The sequence below is a fragment of the Taeniopygia guttata genome, chromosome 17 (assembly GCF_048771995.1).
Source record: "Taeniopygia guttata chromosome 17, bTaeGut7.mat, whole genome shotgun sequence".
NCBI classification, from domain to species: Eukaryota; Metazoa; Chordata; class Aves; order Passeriformes; family Estrildidae; genus Taeniopygia; species Taeniopygia guttata.
Window position 1 is genome coordinate 8,398,757 of NC_133042.1, and position 20,131 is coordinate 8,418,887.

At 48.3% G+C, this 20,131-nt stretch overlaps 1 protein-coding gene across 3 annotated transcripts in view; it reads left to right on the forward strand.

Moving 5' to 3' along the window:
* COL5A1 (collagen type V alpha 1 chain) overlaps positions 1-20,131 on the forward strand; it is a 128,266-nt gene that overhangs the window by 84,887 nt on the left and 23,248 nt on the right. For all 3 annotated transcript variants that reach the window (XM_041719683.2, XM_072936534.1, XM_041719684.2), the window contains exons 24-41: positions 289-333; positions 1,663-1,716; positions 4,043-4,087; positions 5,099-5,152; positions 5,310-5,354; positions 5,994-6,047; positions 6,555-6,662; positions 7,118-7,171; positions 8,440-8,493; positions 13,500-13,544; positions 13,811-13,864; positions 14,677-14,721; positions 15,358-15,411; positions 15,937-15,990; positions 17,914-17,967; positions 19,278-19,385; positions 19,531-19,620; positions 19,714-19,767. In XM_041719683.2, the coding sequence (XP_041575617.2) occupies positions 289-333; positions 1,663-1,716; positions 4,043-4,087; positions 5,099-5,152; positions 5,310-5,354; positions 5,994-6,047; positions 6,555-6,662; positions 7,118-7,171; positions 8,440-8,493; positions 13,500-13,544; positions 13,811-13,864; positions 14,677-14,721; positions 15,358-15,411; positions 15,937-15,990; positions 17,914-17,967; positions 19,278-19,385; positions 19,531-19,620; positions 19,714-19,767 (1,071 nt within the window). The remainder of the gene's footprint in view (positions 1-288; positions 334-1,662; positions 1,717-4,042; positions 4,088-5,098; positions 5,153-5,309; positions 5,355-5,993; positions 6,048-6,554; positions 6,663-7,117; positions 7,172-8,439; positions 8,494-13,499; positions 13,545-13,810; positions 13,865-14,676; positions 14,722-15,357; positions 15,412-15,936; positions 15,991-17,913; positions 17,968-19,277; positions 19,386-19,530; positions 19,621-19,713; positions 19,768-20,131) is intronic.

Here is a 20,131-nt window from a genome sequence, read left to right on the forward strand (position 1 = left end):
CCTGCAGAGCCAAGGGGCAGTACAGATATCCAGGCTTTTCCCTTGGCTCTCAGGGAATCCTGCTCCCCAGAGCATCCCTGTTTCCCTTCTGGGCTCAGCTTGGCTGCCCACATCCCCTGCAGCTCTCCAGACACTTTATTGCCCCTCACACGACATTTTGGGAATGAATGGAGCTGGGGAAATCCCCAGCCCTCACTGGCACTGAAATAATGCACAGCTAAGATGCATTTGGAAGGAAAAACTTGCTCCTTAACGACCTTAATTTTATTATTTTTTGGTTTTTCACAGGGTCTTCCAGGTCCACAAGGCGCCATCGGTCCCCCAGGAGAGAAAGTGAGTTGAAATTCAGCTCTGGCTTCTCCTCCTCAGCCATGGATTTGCATTTTGCTCCTCCAGCTGCTCCTTTGCCCCCTGTGCAACATCTGTTTGCAGCCGTGGCCATGAAAGTCTAATGCCTCTCATTCCAGACAGAGGAGAGATCAAGCCCAGTTTACCTCTAATTCATCATATTTGCATTCATTTCCCCTCTGAGGAGAAACATTTTGAAGGCAGCCTATGGTAAAACACGAGGAGAGGATTGAAAATTGTATTTTTCTGTGGGGTTTGGGAGTCTGAGTGGGATGATAATGGGAAGAACCCATGGATCCCTTCCCTCTGCCTCTGATTTTCTGGCTGTCAGTGTGGGGTTGGTGCTGGCCTTGGACCAGCAGGATTTAAAGGGGGAGAACTTTCCCCCAAGAGCTCTGAAACCAGCAAGATTTAAAAAGGGAGAATTTTCTCCCAAGAGCTCTGGAATCAGCAGGATTTAAAGGAACATTTTCTCCCATGTGTTCTGGAACCAGCAGGGTTTAAAGGGGGTGAATTCCCCCCAAGAACTCTGGGATCAGCAGGACTTAAAGGAGAACTTTCTCCCATTTGTTCTGGAACCAGCAGAATTTAAAGGAGGAAGATTTCCCCCAAGAGCTCTGGGATCAGCAGGATTTAAAGGAGAATTTTCTCCCATGAGTTCTGGAACCAGTAGGATTTAGAGGGGATGAATTTACCCCAAGAGCTCTGGAACCAGCAGGATTTAAAGGAGGAGAAGTTTTTCCTTCAGAGGGGTCATTCAGGGTTTTCTCAGCTCCCACAGAGCAAGGACACTGTGTGTGTGTCCCTGTGTGTCCCTCCTGCTTGTTTGTTGTGGAATCATCAATAATCCCCTTGGCAGGAGCACCCTGACAGCTCTGTCAGACAAGTGGCACCTCCTGATTTGTGAGAAATCAGCAGCTGCCAATTAAAAGGTGCTCACTGAGCAGTGTTGGAGCAGCCAGTCCCATCAGCTGGGGCAGCTCCCTCTCCTTTGCCATTCTTCACCAAAAAATGGGCATTTCTTGGTCCTGGGAGTTTGGTATCCTCACCTTGTCCTCACCCAGCAGTGCAGCACCCCGGGATTTTGGCAGGCTGTGGTACCTGACACTCCCATGGGGCTCTCCTTGTTTCATCCTGCCTGTGTGTCAGCTGTCCCAGGATGCTGCAACACAGAAATAAACACATTTCCCTCCCATCTGTGGCAGCTTTTCCACCTCTGCAGCCTCTCACAGCTGGGAAAAGCTGGAAATACGGCTGGAAATCTCCATCCTCTGATGCTCTGGAGGCTCTGATTGATTTTCTGTTTGGTTTTAGGGCCCTCTGGGCAAACCTGGTCTGCCTGGCATGCCTGGTGCTGATGGGCCCCCGGTAAGTGCTGCTCTCCTGCTTCCTGCTGGATTTTTCCTGCTTTTCCACCCTGGCATGGCCCCTGGGCTTGGGAATGGGAGCCCAGCTTGGCATCTGAGCCCCTCACAGCTCAAAGGCAGGGGAACAGCAAGAAAAGATTTTTGGTTGGGATGAAGGAGGTTTAATGTGGAGATAAAGAGTTTAGAATGGATATAGAGTTTAATATGGAAGAAAATATAATTTAATACAGAAAAAAAAAAGATTAATATGGAAAAAAGCAACATCCTGCAAGGTCAGCTCACCTTCCTTGGCTGGGGTTGGTTTGGGAAGCCCCATCACAGCTCTGCTCACCCTGGGTACTTCTCACCATCACCATCTCCTCAGGTCTCTCTTTCCTCTCTCCTTGCTCCTCTCCTGCGTTCTGGAGGTGGAAATTCCCTGTCAGTGTTCCATTCTGCTTCCCCCTCTCTAATCCCACTTTAAACATCATTTGCTCCTCACTGTAGAAATCCAAAATCAACCTTTCAACCCTATCTCATTGTTACCCATCTCAGAGATTCATTCATTTAAGAATGGAAAAAAAAAAACCAAAAACAAAAAAACCCACAAAATTGTTTCATTCTGCAAATGCAGAGCACAGCCCGAGGAAAAAAAAAAAAATTTAAAAAAAGAAAAATTACATTTCCCACCCTGGGATTATCATTCCTACAGAGGGCACTTGGAACATCCATACAATTGTTAGCTGAGTCAACAGAGCAGCTCCAGCAAAGCCCAGAACATCTCTAAATCTGTAGGTTTTGATGTGAAATTCCTGCAGCAGCCTCTGGGGAGGTTCTGCTGGAGAAATTCTATTTTTAAGCAGCCTGTGGAGGAGCTGCAGAGTGGCTGTGCATGGACAGCGACCTTTCCCACAGGTGGGCAGCGTTTGAGGGCTTGCCTTGCTCTTTCCAAGGACAAAATGGGTTCTATTTATAGAAATCTGTCTTGGAAAAATCCCTGAACATCCCTGAGGTTTTATTTAAAGAAATCTGTCTTGGAAAAATCCCTGAAAATCCCTGAGGGCCTCACTGACCAATTTGTGATCTCAGGAGCAGCCAGGGAGATGGGCAGGGGGAAAATGGGGATGATTTAGTGCAGGGTGAAGCAAAGCTTTGGAAATCCTGCTGCAGGCTCGTGCTGGAGCTGAAGGCAGGGGTGGTTTTATGGATCCTTTGTGCCCTGGTGCTCCTGGTGCCACTCAAACCACAGGATTTTCATCTCAAACTGAGATTTGAGTTTTTTCCCCAGTTTTGCTGATGGAGGAATGACAGCTGGCATTTTGTTCCTTTGTTAGACTTTGGGAGTCTGGCTTGTCTGACATTCCCTTCTGAAACTGATGATGGGAAATGCTCATCATTTTCTTTGTTATATTGGTAAAAAATGGTGAATTTAAAGGAAAGAGTTCAACGAAGACACCAGAGAGTGCAGAATGCTTTAGAGCAGCTGGATGTGCTTCCATCATCCTTTACAAAGGTCCCTGGGAATGCACTGAGTGCCCTTCCAGGGGTCACTGATATTGCAGATGTTGCCAAACCAAAAGTTCTTTTCCATCCCAGCTCCATTTTGCATCCAGCTGTAGGGAAACCTCTCAAAAAATCACTTTCCTGGATTCCCCATTTCTCACTGAGCTTCCCAGCTCTACCTGGGGCAATTCACACTTTGATTTTTTCCTGCCTGCCACCCCAGCAAAAGGCCCTAAAGGCTGGTGATGAGAACACCTTGGGAACTCTGGGATGCTGAATTCTTCAGCATCAAATCCCAAGAGGAATGCTGGCCAGCCTCCAGCCAGCTTGTCTAGCAGGGATGCAGCTTAGCTGAGCACTTGTCATGGGATCTGCTGCTTTAATGAGGGGCTCTGACCAGTCTGGGCATCTTGTGACCTTCACAGGTTTCCTGCCAGCAGGATTTTATCTGTTTTCCTACCTTCTTTTATTTGTTTTCCTTCCTTATTTTATTTTTTTTTTCCCACAAAATCCCTGCACTGCTTTCCTGCTGAGCTCCCCCGGGTGTTCTGCTGTGCAGAGAATATTCCAGAATGCCTCGTGCTACTTTGCTGGGAGGTGCTAAAGGGGAAAATGAGAAATAACCACTGAGGAAAAGCACCAAGGATCCCAATACTGCTCTTTTCCCTTTGGGAGAAGCAAGGTGGCTTCAGGGAGGCCACTTGTGTCAGTAGGAACTTCCTGGGGAGCAGCTGCTCTCTGACAAATAAATTACAGCTACCAAAGCATTGAATGTGCTCTAAACCTCAAAATTAAATGTCCCCTAAACCCCAAAATTCTCTTTTCTTTGTCTCTTTTATCCATAGGGTCATCCTGGCAAGGAAGGTCCTCCTGGAGAGAAGGGGAGTCAGGTAGGTGTCCACAAACCCCTCAGCTCTGCCAAGAGGAAGGTCAGGGCAGCTGGGTGGAGCTGGATCTGCACAGGGATGGCCAGAGGGCAGGGGAGGTGCTGAGAAGCAAACCCAGATGAAATCTGAAAGCTGAGCCCAGATTTTCTCTCTGGGTGTCTCTTGTGGGCTCCTCCCAGCTCTCCTGGCCAGCAGAGCACCAGAACTGAACCTGGGAAGTGAAGCTTGCTCTGGACAGACACAAATAAACATCCTTTGTGGCACAGGGAATGTAGAAAATAGATTTTTTTTTCCCCCCTTCCCCCTCCAAGTCCCTCTTTAACAATATATTTGAGATTATTGCCAGAGGTCAAAACCCTTGAATTATGCACTGGTCCATCTGTCCAGGAGATTTGATCCAGGAGATGTGTCCAGCTGCATTCCTGCTGCAGCCCAGGCTCCCAGACAACACTGCACTTGTCCAAAGTCTCAGCTCAGAGTTCAGCCCAGCTGGGTGGACACCCAGCAGTGTCCTGGACACAACCACAGCTGCGTTTGTCCCACTGGTGTCACAGGAGGCTGAAAATTCCAACCTTTCCTCTGGAGAAATGGAAATAGCTTGGGGGTGGTCCCTGCTCTCTGTGATCATCACCAGGGTGCTTTGGAAGCAGGGAGGCAGCAGAACACGTTCCTCCTCGCTGGTTCTCTCCAACCCAAAACACAAAACCTTGTGTATAAATCCCCTTTCCAACAAGGTGTTTATATCCTGACCCTCCTCATCCTCCCTTTGCTGTTGGATGGATCTTTGCCATCAGCTCAGCCCACCACACCTGCTGCAGGTGATGCTTCTGCAGCTCCCTGGGCTGGTTTGGGCTATTTTGGATTTTTTTTTTTTTTCTGGGTTGTTTTCAGGTGGCTGCTGCCATTCCTACCCACGTAGAAAACAGGAAATTTGTTTTCCACATCTTCTCCTCATCACTGCACCTTTGGGTTGGTTTTTGAGATGTTTTTCTTGTTTGCATTTTGTCCCCTCAGGGTCCCCCAGGTCCTCAGGGCCCCATTGGATATCCAGGACCACGTGGAGTCAAGGTAAGGAGATGCAGGAGCAGTGTCCCCGTCACTGCAGTTTGCAGAAATACAATTAAACATCAAAGAAATCAGAAGTCACCACAATTAATGGTGATTTTTAATTTTATCACTCTAAACCTTGCCCCTATCCTGGTAACACCTTGATTTCTCTCTCAAGGGAGCAGATGGAGTTCGTGGCTTGAAAGGCACCAAGGGGGAAAAGGTGAGCTCAGTTTGGGTTGTGTTCCTGCAATTTCTGAGCATTTTTGTAGGTGGATCCCACAGGATATTCCCTGGGAGGTTTTCTCTCGCACAAGGGGTTTTTCTTGGGAAAAAAAAAAAAAAAAAAAAAGGGGAATGAGCACCTTTCTTTCATTCCTTCCCCTCCCCAGAAATTCAGCAGCAGTTTGAACTTGGGATCTCCCAAACTTTCAAACTTTCTGGGAATGTCTTCACTGCCTCTCAGGGATTAGCTGTAGGATGAGATGTGTTATTGATTATTAATTAAACCTTCTTGGCTGAAGGAAATATTGCAGTGTCCTGGAGGCTGCCTGGCAGCAGGTGTGAAATTTCTTTCATGAGGATAAAGAAATAATTGGTTCCCAGTGCTGCCAAGGTCCTGTTGTTCATGTTGGGCCTGCTTGTGATGCTGGCTCAGGGCACATTTGGGGACGCTGTAGAAGATCTTTGGGGTTTTGGGTGGCTTTCTATTCCACTGTGCACTCCAAGGACCTGGAGAAGGCAATGTGTGGGCCTCAGCTTGTTCTCCCTGGACAAATGGAGCTTGAGAAACTTTAATTCTTTTTTTTTTTTTTTTTTCCATCTCTACACCTTGGGTGATTTTCCCCCTCTCCATTTTTAGGGTGAAGATGGTTTCCCTGGCTTCAAAGGCGACATGGGCATCAAAGGAGACCGGGTGAGAGTCTGGGACCTGTGGGATCAATCCAGCAGCTCCTGGTGAGCCAGGAGAAGGCTGTTCCCAGCATGGAACCATCTCCTGCTCCCCTGTGGGACAAAGTGACACTGCTGTCCCTTGTGCTGGAGCTGGCAGTGCCATGCCAACAGCTCAGAATTCCCAATAATTCCCATAATTATCCTGCCAGTTGCCCAGCTCAGCCCTCAAACACTTCCCAGGGCTCGCTTTGCACATCCAGGTGGAGGTGAAAGGGAGGAAGGTGAAAGGGCTGCAATCAGAGCTGATGAAGGCTGGTTTTGTGGAGATATTCCCAGTGAGGATGGGGTAATTTTGTGGATAACACCTGGATTTTGTGGGATAAAACCCCACACTCCACAATTTCATCTCCCCTGAGCCTCCTGCTGAAGCCCAGCTTTCTCCCAGAGCAGCTCCATGGAATACCTGCTGCCACCAAACACAGGATCTGGGACCTACCTGTCTAATTAACGCTTCTCTTTTAATTAACAGGGGGAAATTGGCCCTCCTGGCCCCCGGGGTGAGGATGGGCCTGAAGGTCCCAAAGGTCGCTCTGGCCCCAATGGAGATCCGGGTCCTCTTGGGCCTGCTGGAGAGAAGGTGAGCCCAGGATGGGAATTCTGTGGTTTACACTAAACCCCACTATTTTAGGAGTCTCAGGGGTGTGGAAAGTTTTAGGGCAGAAGGGGGAAGAGGAGCTGGGGGAGTTTTGTGTGAAGGTGGGTTTAGAGCAGCCACATTGAGGCGTTGGTCATTTTGGGGTTATTTGTTTGGTTTCAGATAAAAAGATCAGAGGGGGAATAAGTGAAGAAATTGAAAGTTTAATTTCAATAAATTTCAATAAAAGCCTGGTCTAATTTCCATAAACCTTCAACCATTCCTAACAGGTTTATTTCAATAAAACCCCAACCATTCCTAACAGTCACAGTGCTCACTCTGCATCTCCCCGTTGGGATCCCCTCCGTGCCCCAAATTTAATTCCACCTGCCCTGCTCCTCGCTGCCCTTGGCATCCCCCTTCCTGCTGCCAATAAATCACTTTTCCTTCTTTTCCAGGGAAAACTCGGCGTGCCAGGACTGCCTGGGTACCCGGGCAGGCAGGGCCCGAAGGTAACGGGCACGGGATGGGATGGGATGGGATGGGATGGGATGGGATGGGATGGGATGGGATGGGATGGGATGGGATGGGATGGGATGGGATGGGATGGGATGGGATGGGATGGGATGGGATGGGATGGGATGGGATGAGGAGATTTGGATGGAAATGGGATGAGAAGGTTTGGATGAGATGGGATGGGAAGGTTTGGCGTGGGCTGGGGAGCTCAGGAACACAGCCCAGCTCAGCCCCCATTTGTGGGGTGAGGTCCCTCCTTCCCACTCACGCAGGACAAAAATAGGGATGGACAAAAATAGCTGCCAGGCCTGAGCTGGTGGAATTCAGGGGCTGGTTGTGCATGGCTTCGGTCCCAAAGTGGTGGGAAGAGCTGGGGAAGGGCTGGGATGTGCAGGGATGACTCCCTGGGAGCTTTCCTGCTGCTAAAAGGCATTACAGTCCTTCTCCTTGGATTAGGGTTTTTATCTTCCAAGACAGCATAATCCAATTAATTAAGGGGAATAGCTAATGACTCAGGGTCTCCCTGAAATGAAAAGAAAGCTCCATTTGCATATTTGCAAACACTCTTTGTAGCTTCTCTCCACGCCCACCTCCGTTCAGGCCATTTCCAAGGCATTTTTTTAAATTAAAGCTGTGAATTCCAGGCTATAGACTCAGGCTCCAGCCCAGATTTCACATGCCCTGGAGGCTTTGGGAACTTCTGTTTTTGTTAACTTTTTTTGTAAGAATTGTATTTTATTATTCATGTTCACTGCTTAAAAAAAAAACCAAACCAACCCAGGCTTGTTTCATTCTGGAGACATAATTATCTGCAAGAGATTGTTTCCTGCTTGTGGTGGGGCTGGTTTATTTTTTAATTTACATTTTATATCTGGAGCAAGCTTGGCGGGGTGTTTTTTGCATTTTCTTGGACTAATCCATATTTTAAAAGCAGCAGCAGCAATTCTCCAGGCGTTGACATCAGAAAAGAACAAGGCAGGAGTTCAATTTTTATGTGCACCACAGCGACTTAGGAGCTAAAATCCCAAATCCTGCCTGGGCTCCCATCACAACCGTGGGCTTGGGGTTTTGTGGGGACTGCTAATGAGCAATGGGTGTTTGTTTTTTGGTGTTGTAAATTGAATTTCGGAGGGCAGCCCAGGCCTGGTAGCTTGGCTGTTATTGGTGGGAGGTTCAAGGGACAAGGGCTGGGAGCTCTGGGGATGGCCAGAGCTGCCCCAGGGCTGTCCTGAGCCTCTCCCTCCCTCTCTGCTCTTCCCCCAAGGGCTCCATCGGCTTCCCAGGATTCCCAGGAGCCAACGGAGAGAAGGGCACACGGGTAAGAGCTGCTTTTCCCACTGCCTCACTCATTCCTTTCTCTCCAGAGAGATGTGGGCATCACTCCATTGCTGGGCTGCTGCTCCAGAGGCTTTCCCACTTGGGAATTGCCCAAAAAGGCTCATGCCATGATGGAACCCCGGCCTGGTTCAGGGGTTCCGTGTGGTGGAAAAGTCTGCAGCCTCTTGTTGTTTGGTCTCATGGTTATTTATTGCAAGTTATCTAAAAGATTTTCTCCTTAAGCTGCTGTGGTTTGCTCACAGCTCAGGCAGAGGCACACACACACCCTGACATCCTCTCTGACTCCCGACTGCTTCTTCTCTCCCCGCCCAGGGCTGCTGCTGTCTTTTATATGGTACATTACGTGTTACATGGGTACAGTTTTCCCCAATGCCTATTACCTATATTAAATGGTGCTTTTCTACTCTAAACCAACCTGTGAGTGCCAACATCACCAAGAACATGGAGGGAAGGAAGAAGAAAGAGGGAGGACAGGGCAGGCCCAGATCCCTCCATCTTAAAACTTCTGACCCCATATACAAAGTAAAAACCCCCTGTACAGGTGTTAAAACCCCCTGTACAACACTAAAAAATTCTTCCCTCTACTTTGTGACTACTTCTACTATAATATCTAAACTTTTGTGACTTCTTGTTCTACCTGCAAGGTTGGTAAATCATCCCATGGCTCAAACCCAAAATCACAGCTGTTTCCAGCTGCTGCCAGGGTCTCAAATGCTTCTGACCAGGGCCTGGAACCTCCAAAAATGTCTGAGGGACATTTTGAGTTCCAGCAATGCCAGGCTCAGGTTCCTGCTGCAGGACAGGAGGATGCTGGGGGTAGCACAGCCAGCAGCTTCCCAATTCAAGGCTGGGAATTTTCCCCTCAGAATATTTTAAGAGGCTCCTCTGAACCTGAATCCTTTGCTCAGGGCACAAAGAGCTCTTTAATTAACAGTAATTATTAGAGTCTGTTCAGAAGCAGCCAGCACCATCTTTCACCTGACTTGAAATTCTAAATGCATGGCTCAGAGCGCTCTCAGTGCTTTTAATAAGCTGCTCAAAATTCAGAGACACCCTGAAAATCAGGGGGTTTCATCCCCCAGCCTTGTCTCTGCCTCTCACCCCACCTCCACAGCCTTCTCTCAGAGTAGGGATTGTCTAAATATACTGATTTATTTTTTATCTGCTGCAGAACATGCTCAAATTAAAGAATTCAGAGTACAAAGTCATTTTCTGCACCAGCTCCGGTCACAGTGACAAGAAGGGGGAGTGAGGACAGCAAGTGGAATTAGTTTCCTTTTTACTCTCATTTAAATAGAAATGACTTCTAACAGGCAGCTTTGAGAGGAGCCCAGCAAATATAAATCACTTTGCACTGCATTAATATCCCACCACTGCAATTTGGGTTCTATCCACCCCTCTTTTTTATTATTTCATTTCATTTGGAATTACAAATGCTCATCCCCATCCTTCCCTCTGCTCTGGCTGAGCAGGAGGAGGGAGGCCAGGAGGAAATCCAGCCTGGAATTCCCTGAAATTCCCCCTCCTGCTCAAATATCCCACAATAAACCCCTGGGCTGGATTTTTGGGGGGTGTACAACAGCAGGGGAGGGATGTGCTAGTTTGAATTCCGGCACATCCATGAATGATTCTATTCTGGGATGGAATCAAATCCATCTGAGAGGGGCTGGGAAACCTTCCAGGGAGTGGAAAAGGTACCAGGAGCTGGGCATTTCTGAGGCTGGAACAAACCCTGAGGGGGTTTAGGCTTGAATTTTGGCATTGTAGAGCCTGAAAAGGATTGGGGAGGGAGCAGATCTGATGGGAAAGGGCCCAGCTTCAGAGCCAGGCCATGAGAAGAGAAGAAAAGGCAAAAATTCAGCACTTTCATCACTTTTATTCCAAATGAGCTTTGTGCTTTTAATGGAGGTAGTGAGGATATTTAGTTACACCCTGGCATGCCACACATGTCTTCACTTCAGGAATTAAAAAAGGGCTTTTTAACCTTTCAAACTTTGATTTATTTCATGGTAATTCCAATTTTTAATCTTTTTTTTTATTATTATTTTCAGTGGGTGATTAGACCATTTCTACCATTTTATACCAAATTAATCAACCTATATTCACTTTATCAGTGTAGAGAGAGATTTTCATGGACAAATCTTCCCATTAGCAACAGGAGCTCAGCTTGGAAATTCAAGAGTAGCAGAAAAGCTGATTTTCAGTAACAGCTTTGCTATCCATCTATGTTTTTTTTTTTTTTTATTTTCCTCCCAAGTATCCCATTTGAAATAAGAGAAATGCAATTATATACAGAATTATAGGCTGAGCTGGGGTCACTCTGCTCCAGTCCTCATCTTAATTTAAGCCTGGTTGAGTCAGACTTGATAAATCCCCCTCTGCTTCTCCTAAGACCACTCAATTTGTTTGGTTTATGAATGTGTTCACATGGAGTCAAGAAATAAAATTTATAGGTTTTTTTTTTTTTTTTTCCCCTCCAGTTCATTGTGGAATAACTCAATTTGGAGCTGCAAAAACCCCAAATCATTTGTTTGTCTTTTCTTTATCACAATATCCCCATTCTGCTCTTCAATTCCCTGGTTTATGTGGCCAAAATGATGCAAACCCCACATTTCTCTGCTGAAATGGAGCTCAGCTTTTCAGCTTGTTGTTTCAGCAGCACAAAAAAGTCTTCCCAAGTTGTTAAATAATTAAAAAAAAAAAAAAGGTGAAAATCAAAGGTGGAAGGGCAGGACCTGCACAAGCAGCTGAATTTTAGTGCTGAACATCCCCAAACACAAAAGTCCAGCTTGTGGCTGTTCAGTTGTACAAAAAAGGGCTGGAAAGGTAAAAATGGGGAGGGGAAAAAGGGATGAAGGTGATAGAGGATGAGGCTGGGAAAAGGCTGGCAGAACTGGGATTGCTGGGGGAGAGAAGCTTTGGGGTGAGCTGCTTGTGGCCTTGCAGAACTGGAAGGGAACCTGCAGGAAAGATGAAATAAAGCTGTTTAAAGGAGGCTGGAGTGATTTTGGACAGGGCTTGGAGCAGCCTGGGATGGTGGAAGGTGTCCCTGCCCATGGGAGTGTTTGGAATGAACTGAGCTTTAAGGTCCCTTCCAACCCAATTCTCTGTTTGGTGCTTTTGGAGAATTCTGACCCATTAAATCCCCCAAGAGCTGCTCATCACCGAGCCCCTCCTCAGCTCCGGGTGGGCTCAGCATCTTTTCAAGACCTGCTCCTGAAATCAATAGTTACATGAATAATAAATCGTATTTTAAGAGCTGTTTTCTGCCTTTAGCAAGGGGCAATAGATTTCCCTGCTTGCCCAGCCTGACAGAGCCTGGGGGGTGTGGAGCTCCCCAGATCCAACTAATTCTTAGTGTGCCTGGAAAATAATCTGAATTTAGCTGCCTTCACGTCAAAATCCTTGTTTGAAAAATACAGGTCTGTGTGTATTTACAGGGAATATAAATTATTTGCAGCTGTACACAGGGCTGAATGCATGACTAATGACAGCAATAAGCAGGAGGAAATGTGGCTTAAAAACAGAATTGTGGGAGAAGGAGAGGAGTGTGGGGGGCTACCTGAGGGGAGGCAGCACCCCCTCCTCCCCACCTGCTCCCACTTTACCTCCCAGAGCTCCAACAAAACCAGCTGGAGTGCTTTAAAGTGAATTTTGTCATTAATTTTAAAAAAAACCCAAAATGCCAGCAGGCTTTAATAAATGGAGCTGCAGAACAAGGAAGACTCAGCAGGACTAATTTTAGCAGCTGCAAGAAAGTTGATAGCAAAGTTTTGCAGCTCCTGTTTTATGTTCTGCTGGTTAATGAGTGTCAGAGCTGAGCAGGCTCCAGCGAGGTGATGGATTTGGGGCAGAACATGGCAAAGGGATATTTTAAGAATCAAGGTTTCCTCTCCTTTCCTTCAGAGGTGATTGGTGCCATGAACAGGCTGCAGGTCCACAGGGGCAAAGTCAAAACCTCTCTGTGGGTTTTTTGGCCACTTGACACCAGCCAAAACTGGGATTTTAGGCCATTCCTTCGCTTTTAGGCACAGCCTGCTGGAAATAAACCTGGCAGCACATTAAGCTGTGCCTAAAAGCGAAGGAATGGCCTAAAATCCCAGTTTTGGCTGGTGCCAAGTGGCCAAAAAACCACGGCAGGATTAATCCCAGTGCCCGTGCTGATCTCGTGAGCTGCTGCCAAACAACGCCTGGAATTCCCTGTTTAGCTCCGAGTTTGGGAAGATTTGTAAATATGTAGGGCAGCTTCATTGGTCTGTGTGCAGGAATCTCTTCCACCAGGCAGCACTGGCAGAAAATGAAGACACAGTTTCAAGCTATGTCAGGGAAGGTTTAGGTTGGATATTAGGAAAAAAATTTTCACTGAAAGAATAATAAAATACTGGAATTGTCTTCCCAGGGAGGTGGTGGAATCACCATCTCTGGATGTGTTTAAAAAAAGACTGGACTTGGCACTTGGTGCTATAGTCTGGTTGTGGTGTTAGGGCATGGGTTGGACTTGATGATCTTAGAGGTCTCTTCCAACCTCATTATTCTGGGATTCTGTGTCACACCTTCCAAACCCCACAGCAGCCCCTGGGAGCAGCAGGGTGAGGAGCCTGCCCCACATCAGGAGCAGAGATCAGTGGTGGGGAAAGGGATTACAGAGCTGAACAGATTTTGGCTGGGTTTTTGGGATACTGAGAGGGTGGCCTCATCTTTGAGAGCATTTTGGGGTTTTAAAGGACTTTGGATGCTGCTCCAAAGGAGATTCATTCCCTCAGAGAGCAGATGTTGTCTGGGTGTTGGGATCACTGTCCAGACCTGCCCAAGAGCTATAAATTCAAATAAATAGAAGAATCAGGAGGTGGAGATGAACCTGCTGCCGAGTTTTTCGTGGCAGATGAGAAGCAGAGAGGTTCTGAGGCAGTGTGGGTGTGACAGGTTCTGCTGTGGGTTCCTCTGCTGTGCTGCTGGTTCCTAATCCCTTCTCCTTTTCCATTCCAGGGCACTCCTGGCAAGCCAGGTCCGAGGGGGCAGCGTGGTCCAACGGTAACCAGCCCGTTCTTCTTCATCCTTGTGCCTTTCCACCCCTTGTCCTGGCCAAAGAGAAACTGGGATGGGCTTTGTGTCCTCACTGGGGGGATCTGGCCTTCAGCAGCTGCAGCTAAACCAGGGGCACACAGATTTGGGGCTGGTGTCCCCACTGAACGTGGTTTAAATCTTTCTGATGACTTTCCTGGCACCCTTTGCTGCTGCTGGGATGATTTGTTGACCTCCACAAAGGCCTCAATTGTCACCTTTTGTGTCTTTTCAAGGGTCCACGTGGGGAAAGAGGCCCCAGGGGAAGCACTGGAAAACCTGGCCCGAAGGTAAGGCTTGGGGGAGCCTTTGGGGTGGTGTCCTAACCAGAGCTGGTGTGGAGAGCAGCTGGTTCATCAGCCTCCATCTCCCTCCTTTCCTTTTCCATGGGGTTTGGAAAGCTGAGCCCTCCTGAGGTTCATTCCCAGCTGCAGAACACGTGCCAGGTTCTGTAAAAATGCTTTGAGGACTTTGAGGGCACATGCAGACTGAGACCAACACAACCCTGACATCAGCACAACCCCACAGCCCCTAAACCTCCCCTAACCCCTCGTTTTGGGGATTTAAATAGAGTTTAAACCCCCTCAGAGCCCTTAGGCTGTGCTGTGGGTGAGGGGATGTGGTGCTGTTGAGCCTGGCTGAGCCATTTTTGCCTTCCCAATGCTGAGCCAGGATTGCTCACCAGGCAAAATTTGGGATTTTTCTCCAAACCAACTGATTACCTGAGCATTGATCACCAGGCATGATGGAAGCAAAGCTCTTGTTGTGAGACATTGCTGCCAGATTTGCAAACAAACCTCTGGGCTTTGTTAAATCCCTCCTCTTCAGGGTGGCATTTATCTCTCTGAGGGAGGCCAGTGTGTGGGGGAAATATCCCAATCTCCCCAGGATTTTAATGAAGGGATGTGTGAGGAACAAGCAGCTGCTCATTTGTCACTGGCTGCTGCTCCTGCCACAGAATTATTATTAGAGAGGGCTGGGGGAGTTGCTGGGGTGTGGTGTCACCGTGGGCTTGGTGCCATCTGAAGCCTTTGCACACACAAGTTGTGATGCTGATTTTGTTAATTTTGAAATGCTCTCTTGTTTTTCTTCTTCCTAAAAGGGCAACTCTGGTGGTGATGGCCCCCCTGGTCCTCCTGGAGAAAGGGTAAGATGAGCTAAGGGGTGAGGCAGGACTCAGGCCAGTGCTCTGGCAGGGCTCAGGGGTCTTTGGCAAGGTGGATCCTCCTGGGTGCCCTGTTAGCAGAGAGGAGTGGGCAGGATGCAGCTCAGCAAAAGGAAAAAAGGAAAATTCTGGTTAGAAATCCAAGGTGAAAGGTGCTGGTGTGGACAGAGGTCCCCCAGGTCGCCTCCAGCCCTTCTGCCTCGTCTGAGCTCTCCAGGGAAGGCTCAGGTGGGATTTTGGGTGTCCTGTGGAAGCATCACTCATGGGAGAAGGGAGAAATCCCCCCTGGGTGACTGCAGGCAGCAGAATTTCAGGCAGTTTCTGGAGGATGTAGTTCTCCAGGACCTCCTGCTGCTTTCTCCAGATCACAGGCAGATGGGAAATCCTGAAACAATGGGACTTTCATTATTTTAGCCTCAATTTCTGGTTGTTGGGGGTTTTTTTTGTTTTGTTGTTTTTTTTTTTTTCCTGGGTTTCACTCTGTTTGTAATTTTTTTCTACACAATCACCCAGCATTTGGCTTTCCACACCTTTGTGCTTACCTGCTGCTCACACAATATTTCATACTAAGTGTTTCAGGTTCCTTAACCAAGTTCTCTGGTTTGTCTTTCATCCCAGGGACCACCAGGGCCTCAAGGACCAACTGGATTTCCTGGACCAAAAGGTCCCCCTGTAAGTAACTCAATTCCTAGGCCATCCAAAGCGATAATCCAGCCTTTCCCACCCAGCCTGAGCTGATTCCCTGACAAGTCCCCAAGAAAAGGCATTACTGAGACATGCTGATAACGACCCGGTGGTTTCAGATTTTAAATAGCCAAGTAAATTGCAGCTGATTATGAATGTTCATTTCCTACTGACTCAGGATCTCTGGGCTCTTTCGTGGCTGTTCTGTGCTTTATTTGCCCTCTGTGGACGTGGAGGACAGCACAGCACTGCTGTCTCTGCAGTTGTTGTGCACTGGCAGGGACCTCAGAAATGGTTTGGGGGTGATTTCCTGAGTGTGGCGAGCAGCTCCTGTAGGATAAATCCTCTGGGAGATGTGTGGGAAGGAAAGGGGTGCAGCTTTTGGGGTTCTGCACCTTCATTTCCCTGTGAAACAGCTGGGAGCTGAGGTGAGCAGGGCTGATTCAATGTTTGTCACGGTTTTATTGCTGAGCACTTGGTGATGCTGCTTCTCCCTCTGCTTTTCTGCCACAGGGTCCTCCTGGGAAGGATGGATTGCCTGGGCACCCTGGACAGAGAGGAGAAACTGTAAGTAGCAAAAAAATCTTGGTCATTACTCCAGAGGCTCATTTTGGGTTCTCTAAACCCTCCTGTGCTGCTGGGGAGCTGCAGCCCCAGTTTGGATTGTTTGGGTTCCCTGAGGATCTGTCTCAGCTGCTGGGTGTGCTCTGAGGGAGCAGCCCATTTCTCCCCACTGCCTTCCCCAGCAAATGAGCATTAAAAAGGTTTTGCACATTATGCATTTTTTCCCCTCAGCTTATCACACAATTTAATTAACTTGCCTGGCATTTGCTAAGCGAGGCAGTGCAAACACTGCTCTGCCCAGCACCAGATATTTATTTACATACCATAGGACTGATTTTAAAACAAGGGGTTTTGAGGGATTTTTGAGCCAAATCTTCATGTCAGGATTAACTTAAAGGTGAAGAGTTTTCACCTGCCAGAGCCTGACTGACATTGAGTGTTCCTTGAGTTTTCCATGACATCCAAGGACACCTCCAGCTTTGACAGCACCTGCTGTCATCAGCTTCTGAGACTGGAATCAAAAGCATCAACCTCCAAGTCTGCAGGAATGAATGGAGAATGGTCTTTTAATTATTTTGGGGTCTGAAAGCTCTCCCTAATTGCTTTCCTCAATTTGCCTCACCCAGGAAAGAGAATCCCTGTTAACCTGTGCTATCAGCCTTGCACAGATCACTTTCCCCTGCAGACCCAGGCAGCAGAAGTCCCCTTTTCAGTCCCCTTTTCCCCTCACAGTGCCAAAATGCAAGGAGAGCAGCATAAAAATGAATTAAACGCTCTTTCTACATCAGTAGCCTGGTCAGTGCAGTGTATCTTCGTGCAAGATTGAAATCTCTGTGTCAAACACTTCCCTTTATTTAAGTTCCCATTCAGCAGCAAACAGGCATGCTGAGATATTTGGCCACATTAGATTTGCAAAGATTTGCTCTAAAAAAAAACTGTGACAGATTCTAAAGCCTCTGTGCCCAAAGCTCAAAGAGTACAAAAGGAAACCCCTTTCTTCAGCTTAATAAGGAAAGTCCTGCACAGAAATGGTCTAAATATTTGTCTGTGATAAGAGTTTAAATTGTACCTTCGTTTCCCAAGGATATTTTGCCATTTCCCCATCAGTGACAGGATATTTTCTGATCTTCAGGCAGCCAGAATAGCATGGAGGAGTTATTTAAGCATGACAGGCTAGCGTTGGCATGGGATTTATCTGATCTTCTTTTGTGGCAATGAGAAAATCGCCCGTGTGCCCTAAATGCCATTCCTCAAGCTTGTCAGCAGGCTGGAGTAACAACCATAATTAATGTGCTTTTTAAGGAGTAGCCTGGGAGAGCCAAACAATTGCAGTGGTGAGAGTTCCTCCTTGTCACTCTTCAAAGTGCCAATGGAAGGAGCTGTCATGGAGACTTCCCTGCTCATCAGCCTTTAGAGACAAACACGGCTGTGGCTCCTTTCAGCAAATGTTGATGGAGGAGATAAAGCTTCACTCAACCCCCTGAGCTGAGACAGAACTGAGCCTAAACCAGCACCAGAATGAGGAGCAGGAGAAAGGAAATAGCTTTTAAGAGTTGCTCAGCATGAAGACATTCACACTGATTTTAATAGCCATTTAATAGCCATTAATGGCATTTTTAATTGCCATTTCCTCCATGGTAACAGATTTTTATAGATATACATATACACGGCCAAACCACAACAACTCCATCCAAGCAGCAGGGCTGAGCTTTGAGAATCCCTTCTTCTTCCTCTGTTTCACCCTTTATAAATGCACAAAGACATTTTTTTTCCACTTTCTGTTTGATTTCTTATTTCCTTTTCCTTCGGGTGCCCACCCTGGTCAGGGGTTTCACTGGGGGAGGAAGAGCTGGTGGCAGTGTGACCCTCACAGGAGGAATCCTTGGCAGAAGTGTCACCTTTTTGTCTTTTCCCTTTCTCTAACAGGGTTTCCAAGGCAAGACTGGCCCCCCAGGCCCCCCTGGTGTCGTAGGGCCTCAGGTAAGAAGCAAATCTCACCCTGCAACTGGTTTCCACTGGTTCAACTGGAGCTTCTTGTGCAGCTCCTTGTCCAGGGAAAGCAAAGCCTTTTCAGGTGGCTTTGAAATTCCTGAGGCAGGTGCAAAATCCCCCCCCTGTAGCCCCAGCTCACCTTGCTGAGGGGTTGGGATGGGGTTTAGACCAATGTCAGTGAGGTGGTTCCTGTGAGCTCAGCACAACCACCCTGGTGTGAGAAACCAGCTGAAAAAGACAACCCAGCTGAAAAACACAAATCCTCTGAAAAACACAACCCAGCTCCAAGACCTGAAGCAGACAGGGAGTTCAGTGAGATCTCCAAGGGCTGTGCAGCTGCTGGTGGTCAGGGCAGGGAAACGTGATGCCGGAGTGCTCTTCGCTGTCACTGTGAGGAAAATCATCCCTCTTTCATCTGCAGTGCTGCCAGGTTCTGTCAGAGCTGGGCTGCTTTGCTTTCAGTCACCTCGAGCTCTGTGGGAACAAGCGCCAGCACAACTTTCAGTGAGCCTCCACTGAGCTGGGCTGGCTTTGGGTCGAGTCTTCTTCCCTGAACTGCTGGGGAACAGCTCTTTAATTAGAAAGCAATTAATTTGTCCTCTTTAATGACACCATAAAGTCCCTGATTTGTAAATTCCCTGATTAGGGGCAAGTCCCTGACGGCTGTATCTATCTTCTCAAGTGTGAATTAGGCTCGATGACAATCTGGTGGGGCTCTGCTGGGCGCAGTTGCTGTGATGTGTGGCTGCTGAGTGAGCTCTGCGTGCTCTAAGTGGCCCCTCTGCAGCAGGACATGAGTTACAGCCCTGTCCCCAAAGCCACCAGCGGGCAGGGACACCGTGCCTTTGTGCATGTGGCTTTTGTCCTCCTAAAAACGAGCCCCTGGGGAGCCCTCTGTGACACTTGTCACCCTGAGTGCCCTCGGAGGGCACCGAGGCAACTGCTAATTGCCAGGGAGTAGGAGCCTCATACATTATTTATGCCCCATCCGAGCAGGAATCAGCAGGCTTGGAGAGTGCTTAGGAAGTTTTCAATTAGAAAGGAAAAGCTAAGCATAATAGTTGTGGTGGTAACATCGCATTTGGGTGAAATTTGGGCTCACTCCTGAGGTTCCCAGTGCCTCCAGCCTGCCCAGGGTGATGTTGGCCACTTCCAGAGGGGGAATATATCCAGGGATTGCTGGTGGCACTGAAAGGCACCTCTTCCATCCCATTGCAGCCCAAAGCACTAAGCTGATAGCCTGCACTTTTCCCTTCCTCACTTGTTCTGCCCTGTTTTCTCTCACTGGTTTTTTCCAGGGTCCAACTGGTGAGACTGGACCCATGGGCGAGCGGGGCCATCCCGGCCCTCCAGGTCCCCCAGGTGAACAAGGCCTTCCTGGCCTCACTGGAAAAGAAGGAACCAAGGTAGGGACTGGAATTCCTCTCCTTGCTGCCTGTCCCTCCCTGGAGATAGAGATTCAGAAATGAAGCTCCTGCCTCATCCCAGCTCTGGAGGCTGAGGAGATGAGCTGGGTCTCCACGGAATGTGCATTTCTCCCTGTCCTGGCAGGGGGATCCTGGTCCTGCTGGCCTCCCAGGGAAGGATGGTCCCCCTGGATTGAGAGGGTTCCCTGGAGAGCGAGGCCTCCCCGGCCCCATTGTGAGTACAGGCTGCTGGCTCCCTGCAGCTGGACAATTCCCAGCTGCTCCAGTTGTCCACCTCCCCAGGCTGACTTGGTTTTCCTTCCTCCAGGGATCTCCAGGGCTGAAAGGCAACGAAGGTCCCCCAGGCCCTCCAGGCCCAGCCGTGAGTATCCCTGCCCTTGCAGGCAGCACCATTTCCACGCTTGGCAGGGCCAGGCCAGGGTTAGTCACAGCTCCAGGCTTTATCCCGATTTTCCTGACTCCCCTGCATGTTCCTTTCTTTTACAAGCCCTGCGTGGAGCAGCTCAGTCATTTTGTGGGGTCAGCTGTGGGCGTACGTGACAGGCTGAGGGAACTGCAGGAGTTCAGGACATGCAGGATTTTTGCTTCTAATCCACCTGCTTTCCCTCTGGAAGTTGTCTCCACTTGAGATCCCTGCTCAGGGCCGCCCTCCTGGAAGGAAACATTCATCATCCAACCCTCTCTGCTGGCTGTGAAGTGGCTCATGCTCTTGGTCCAGGCTGTTT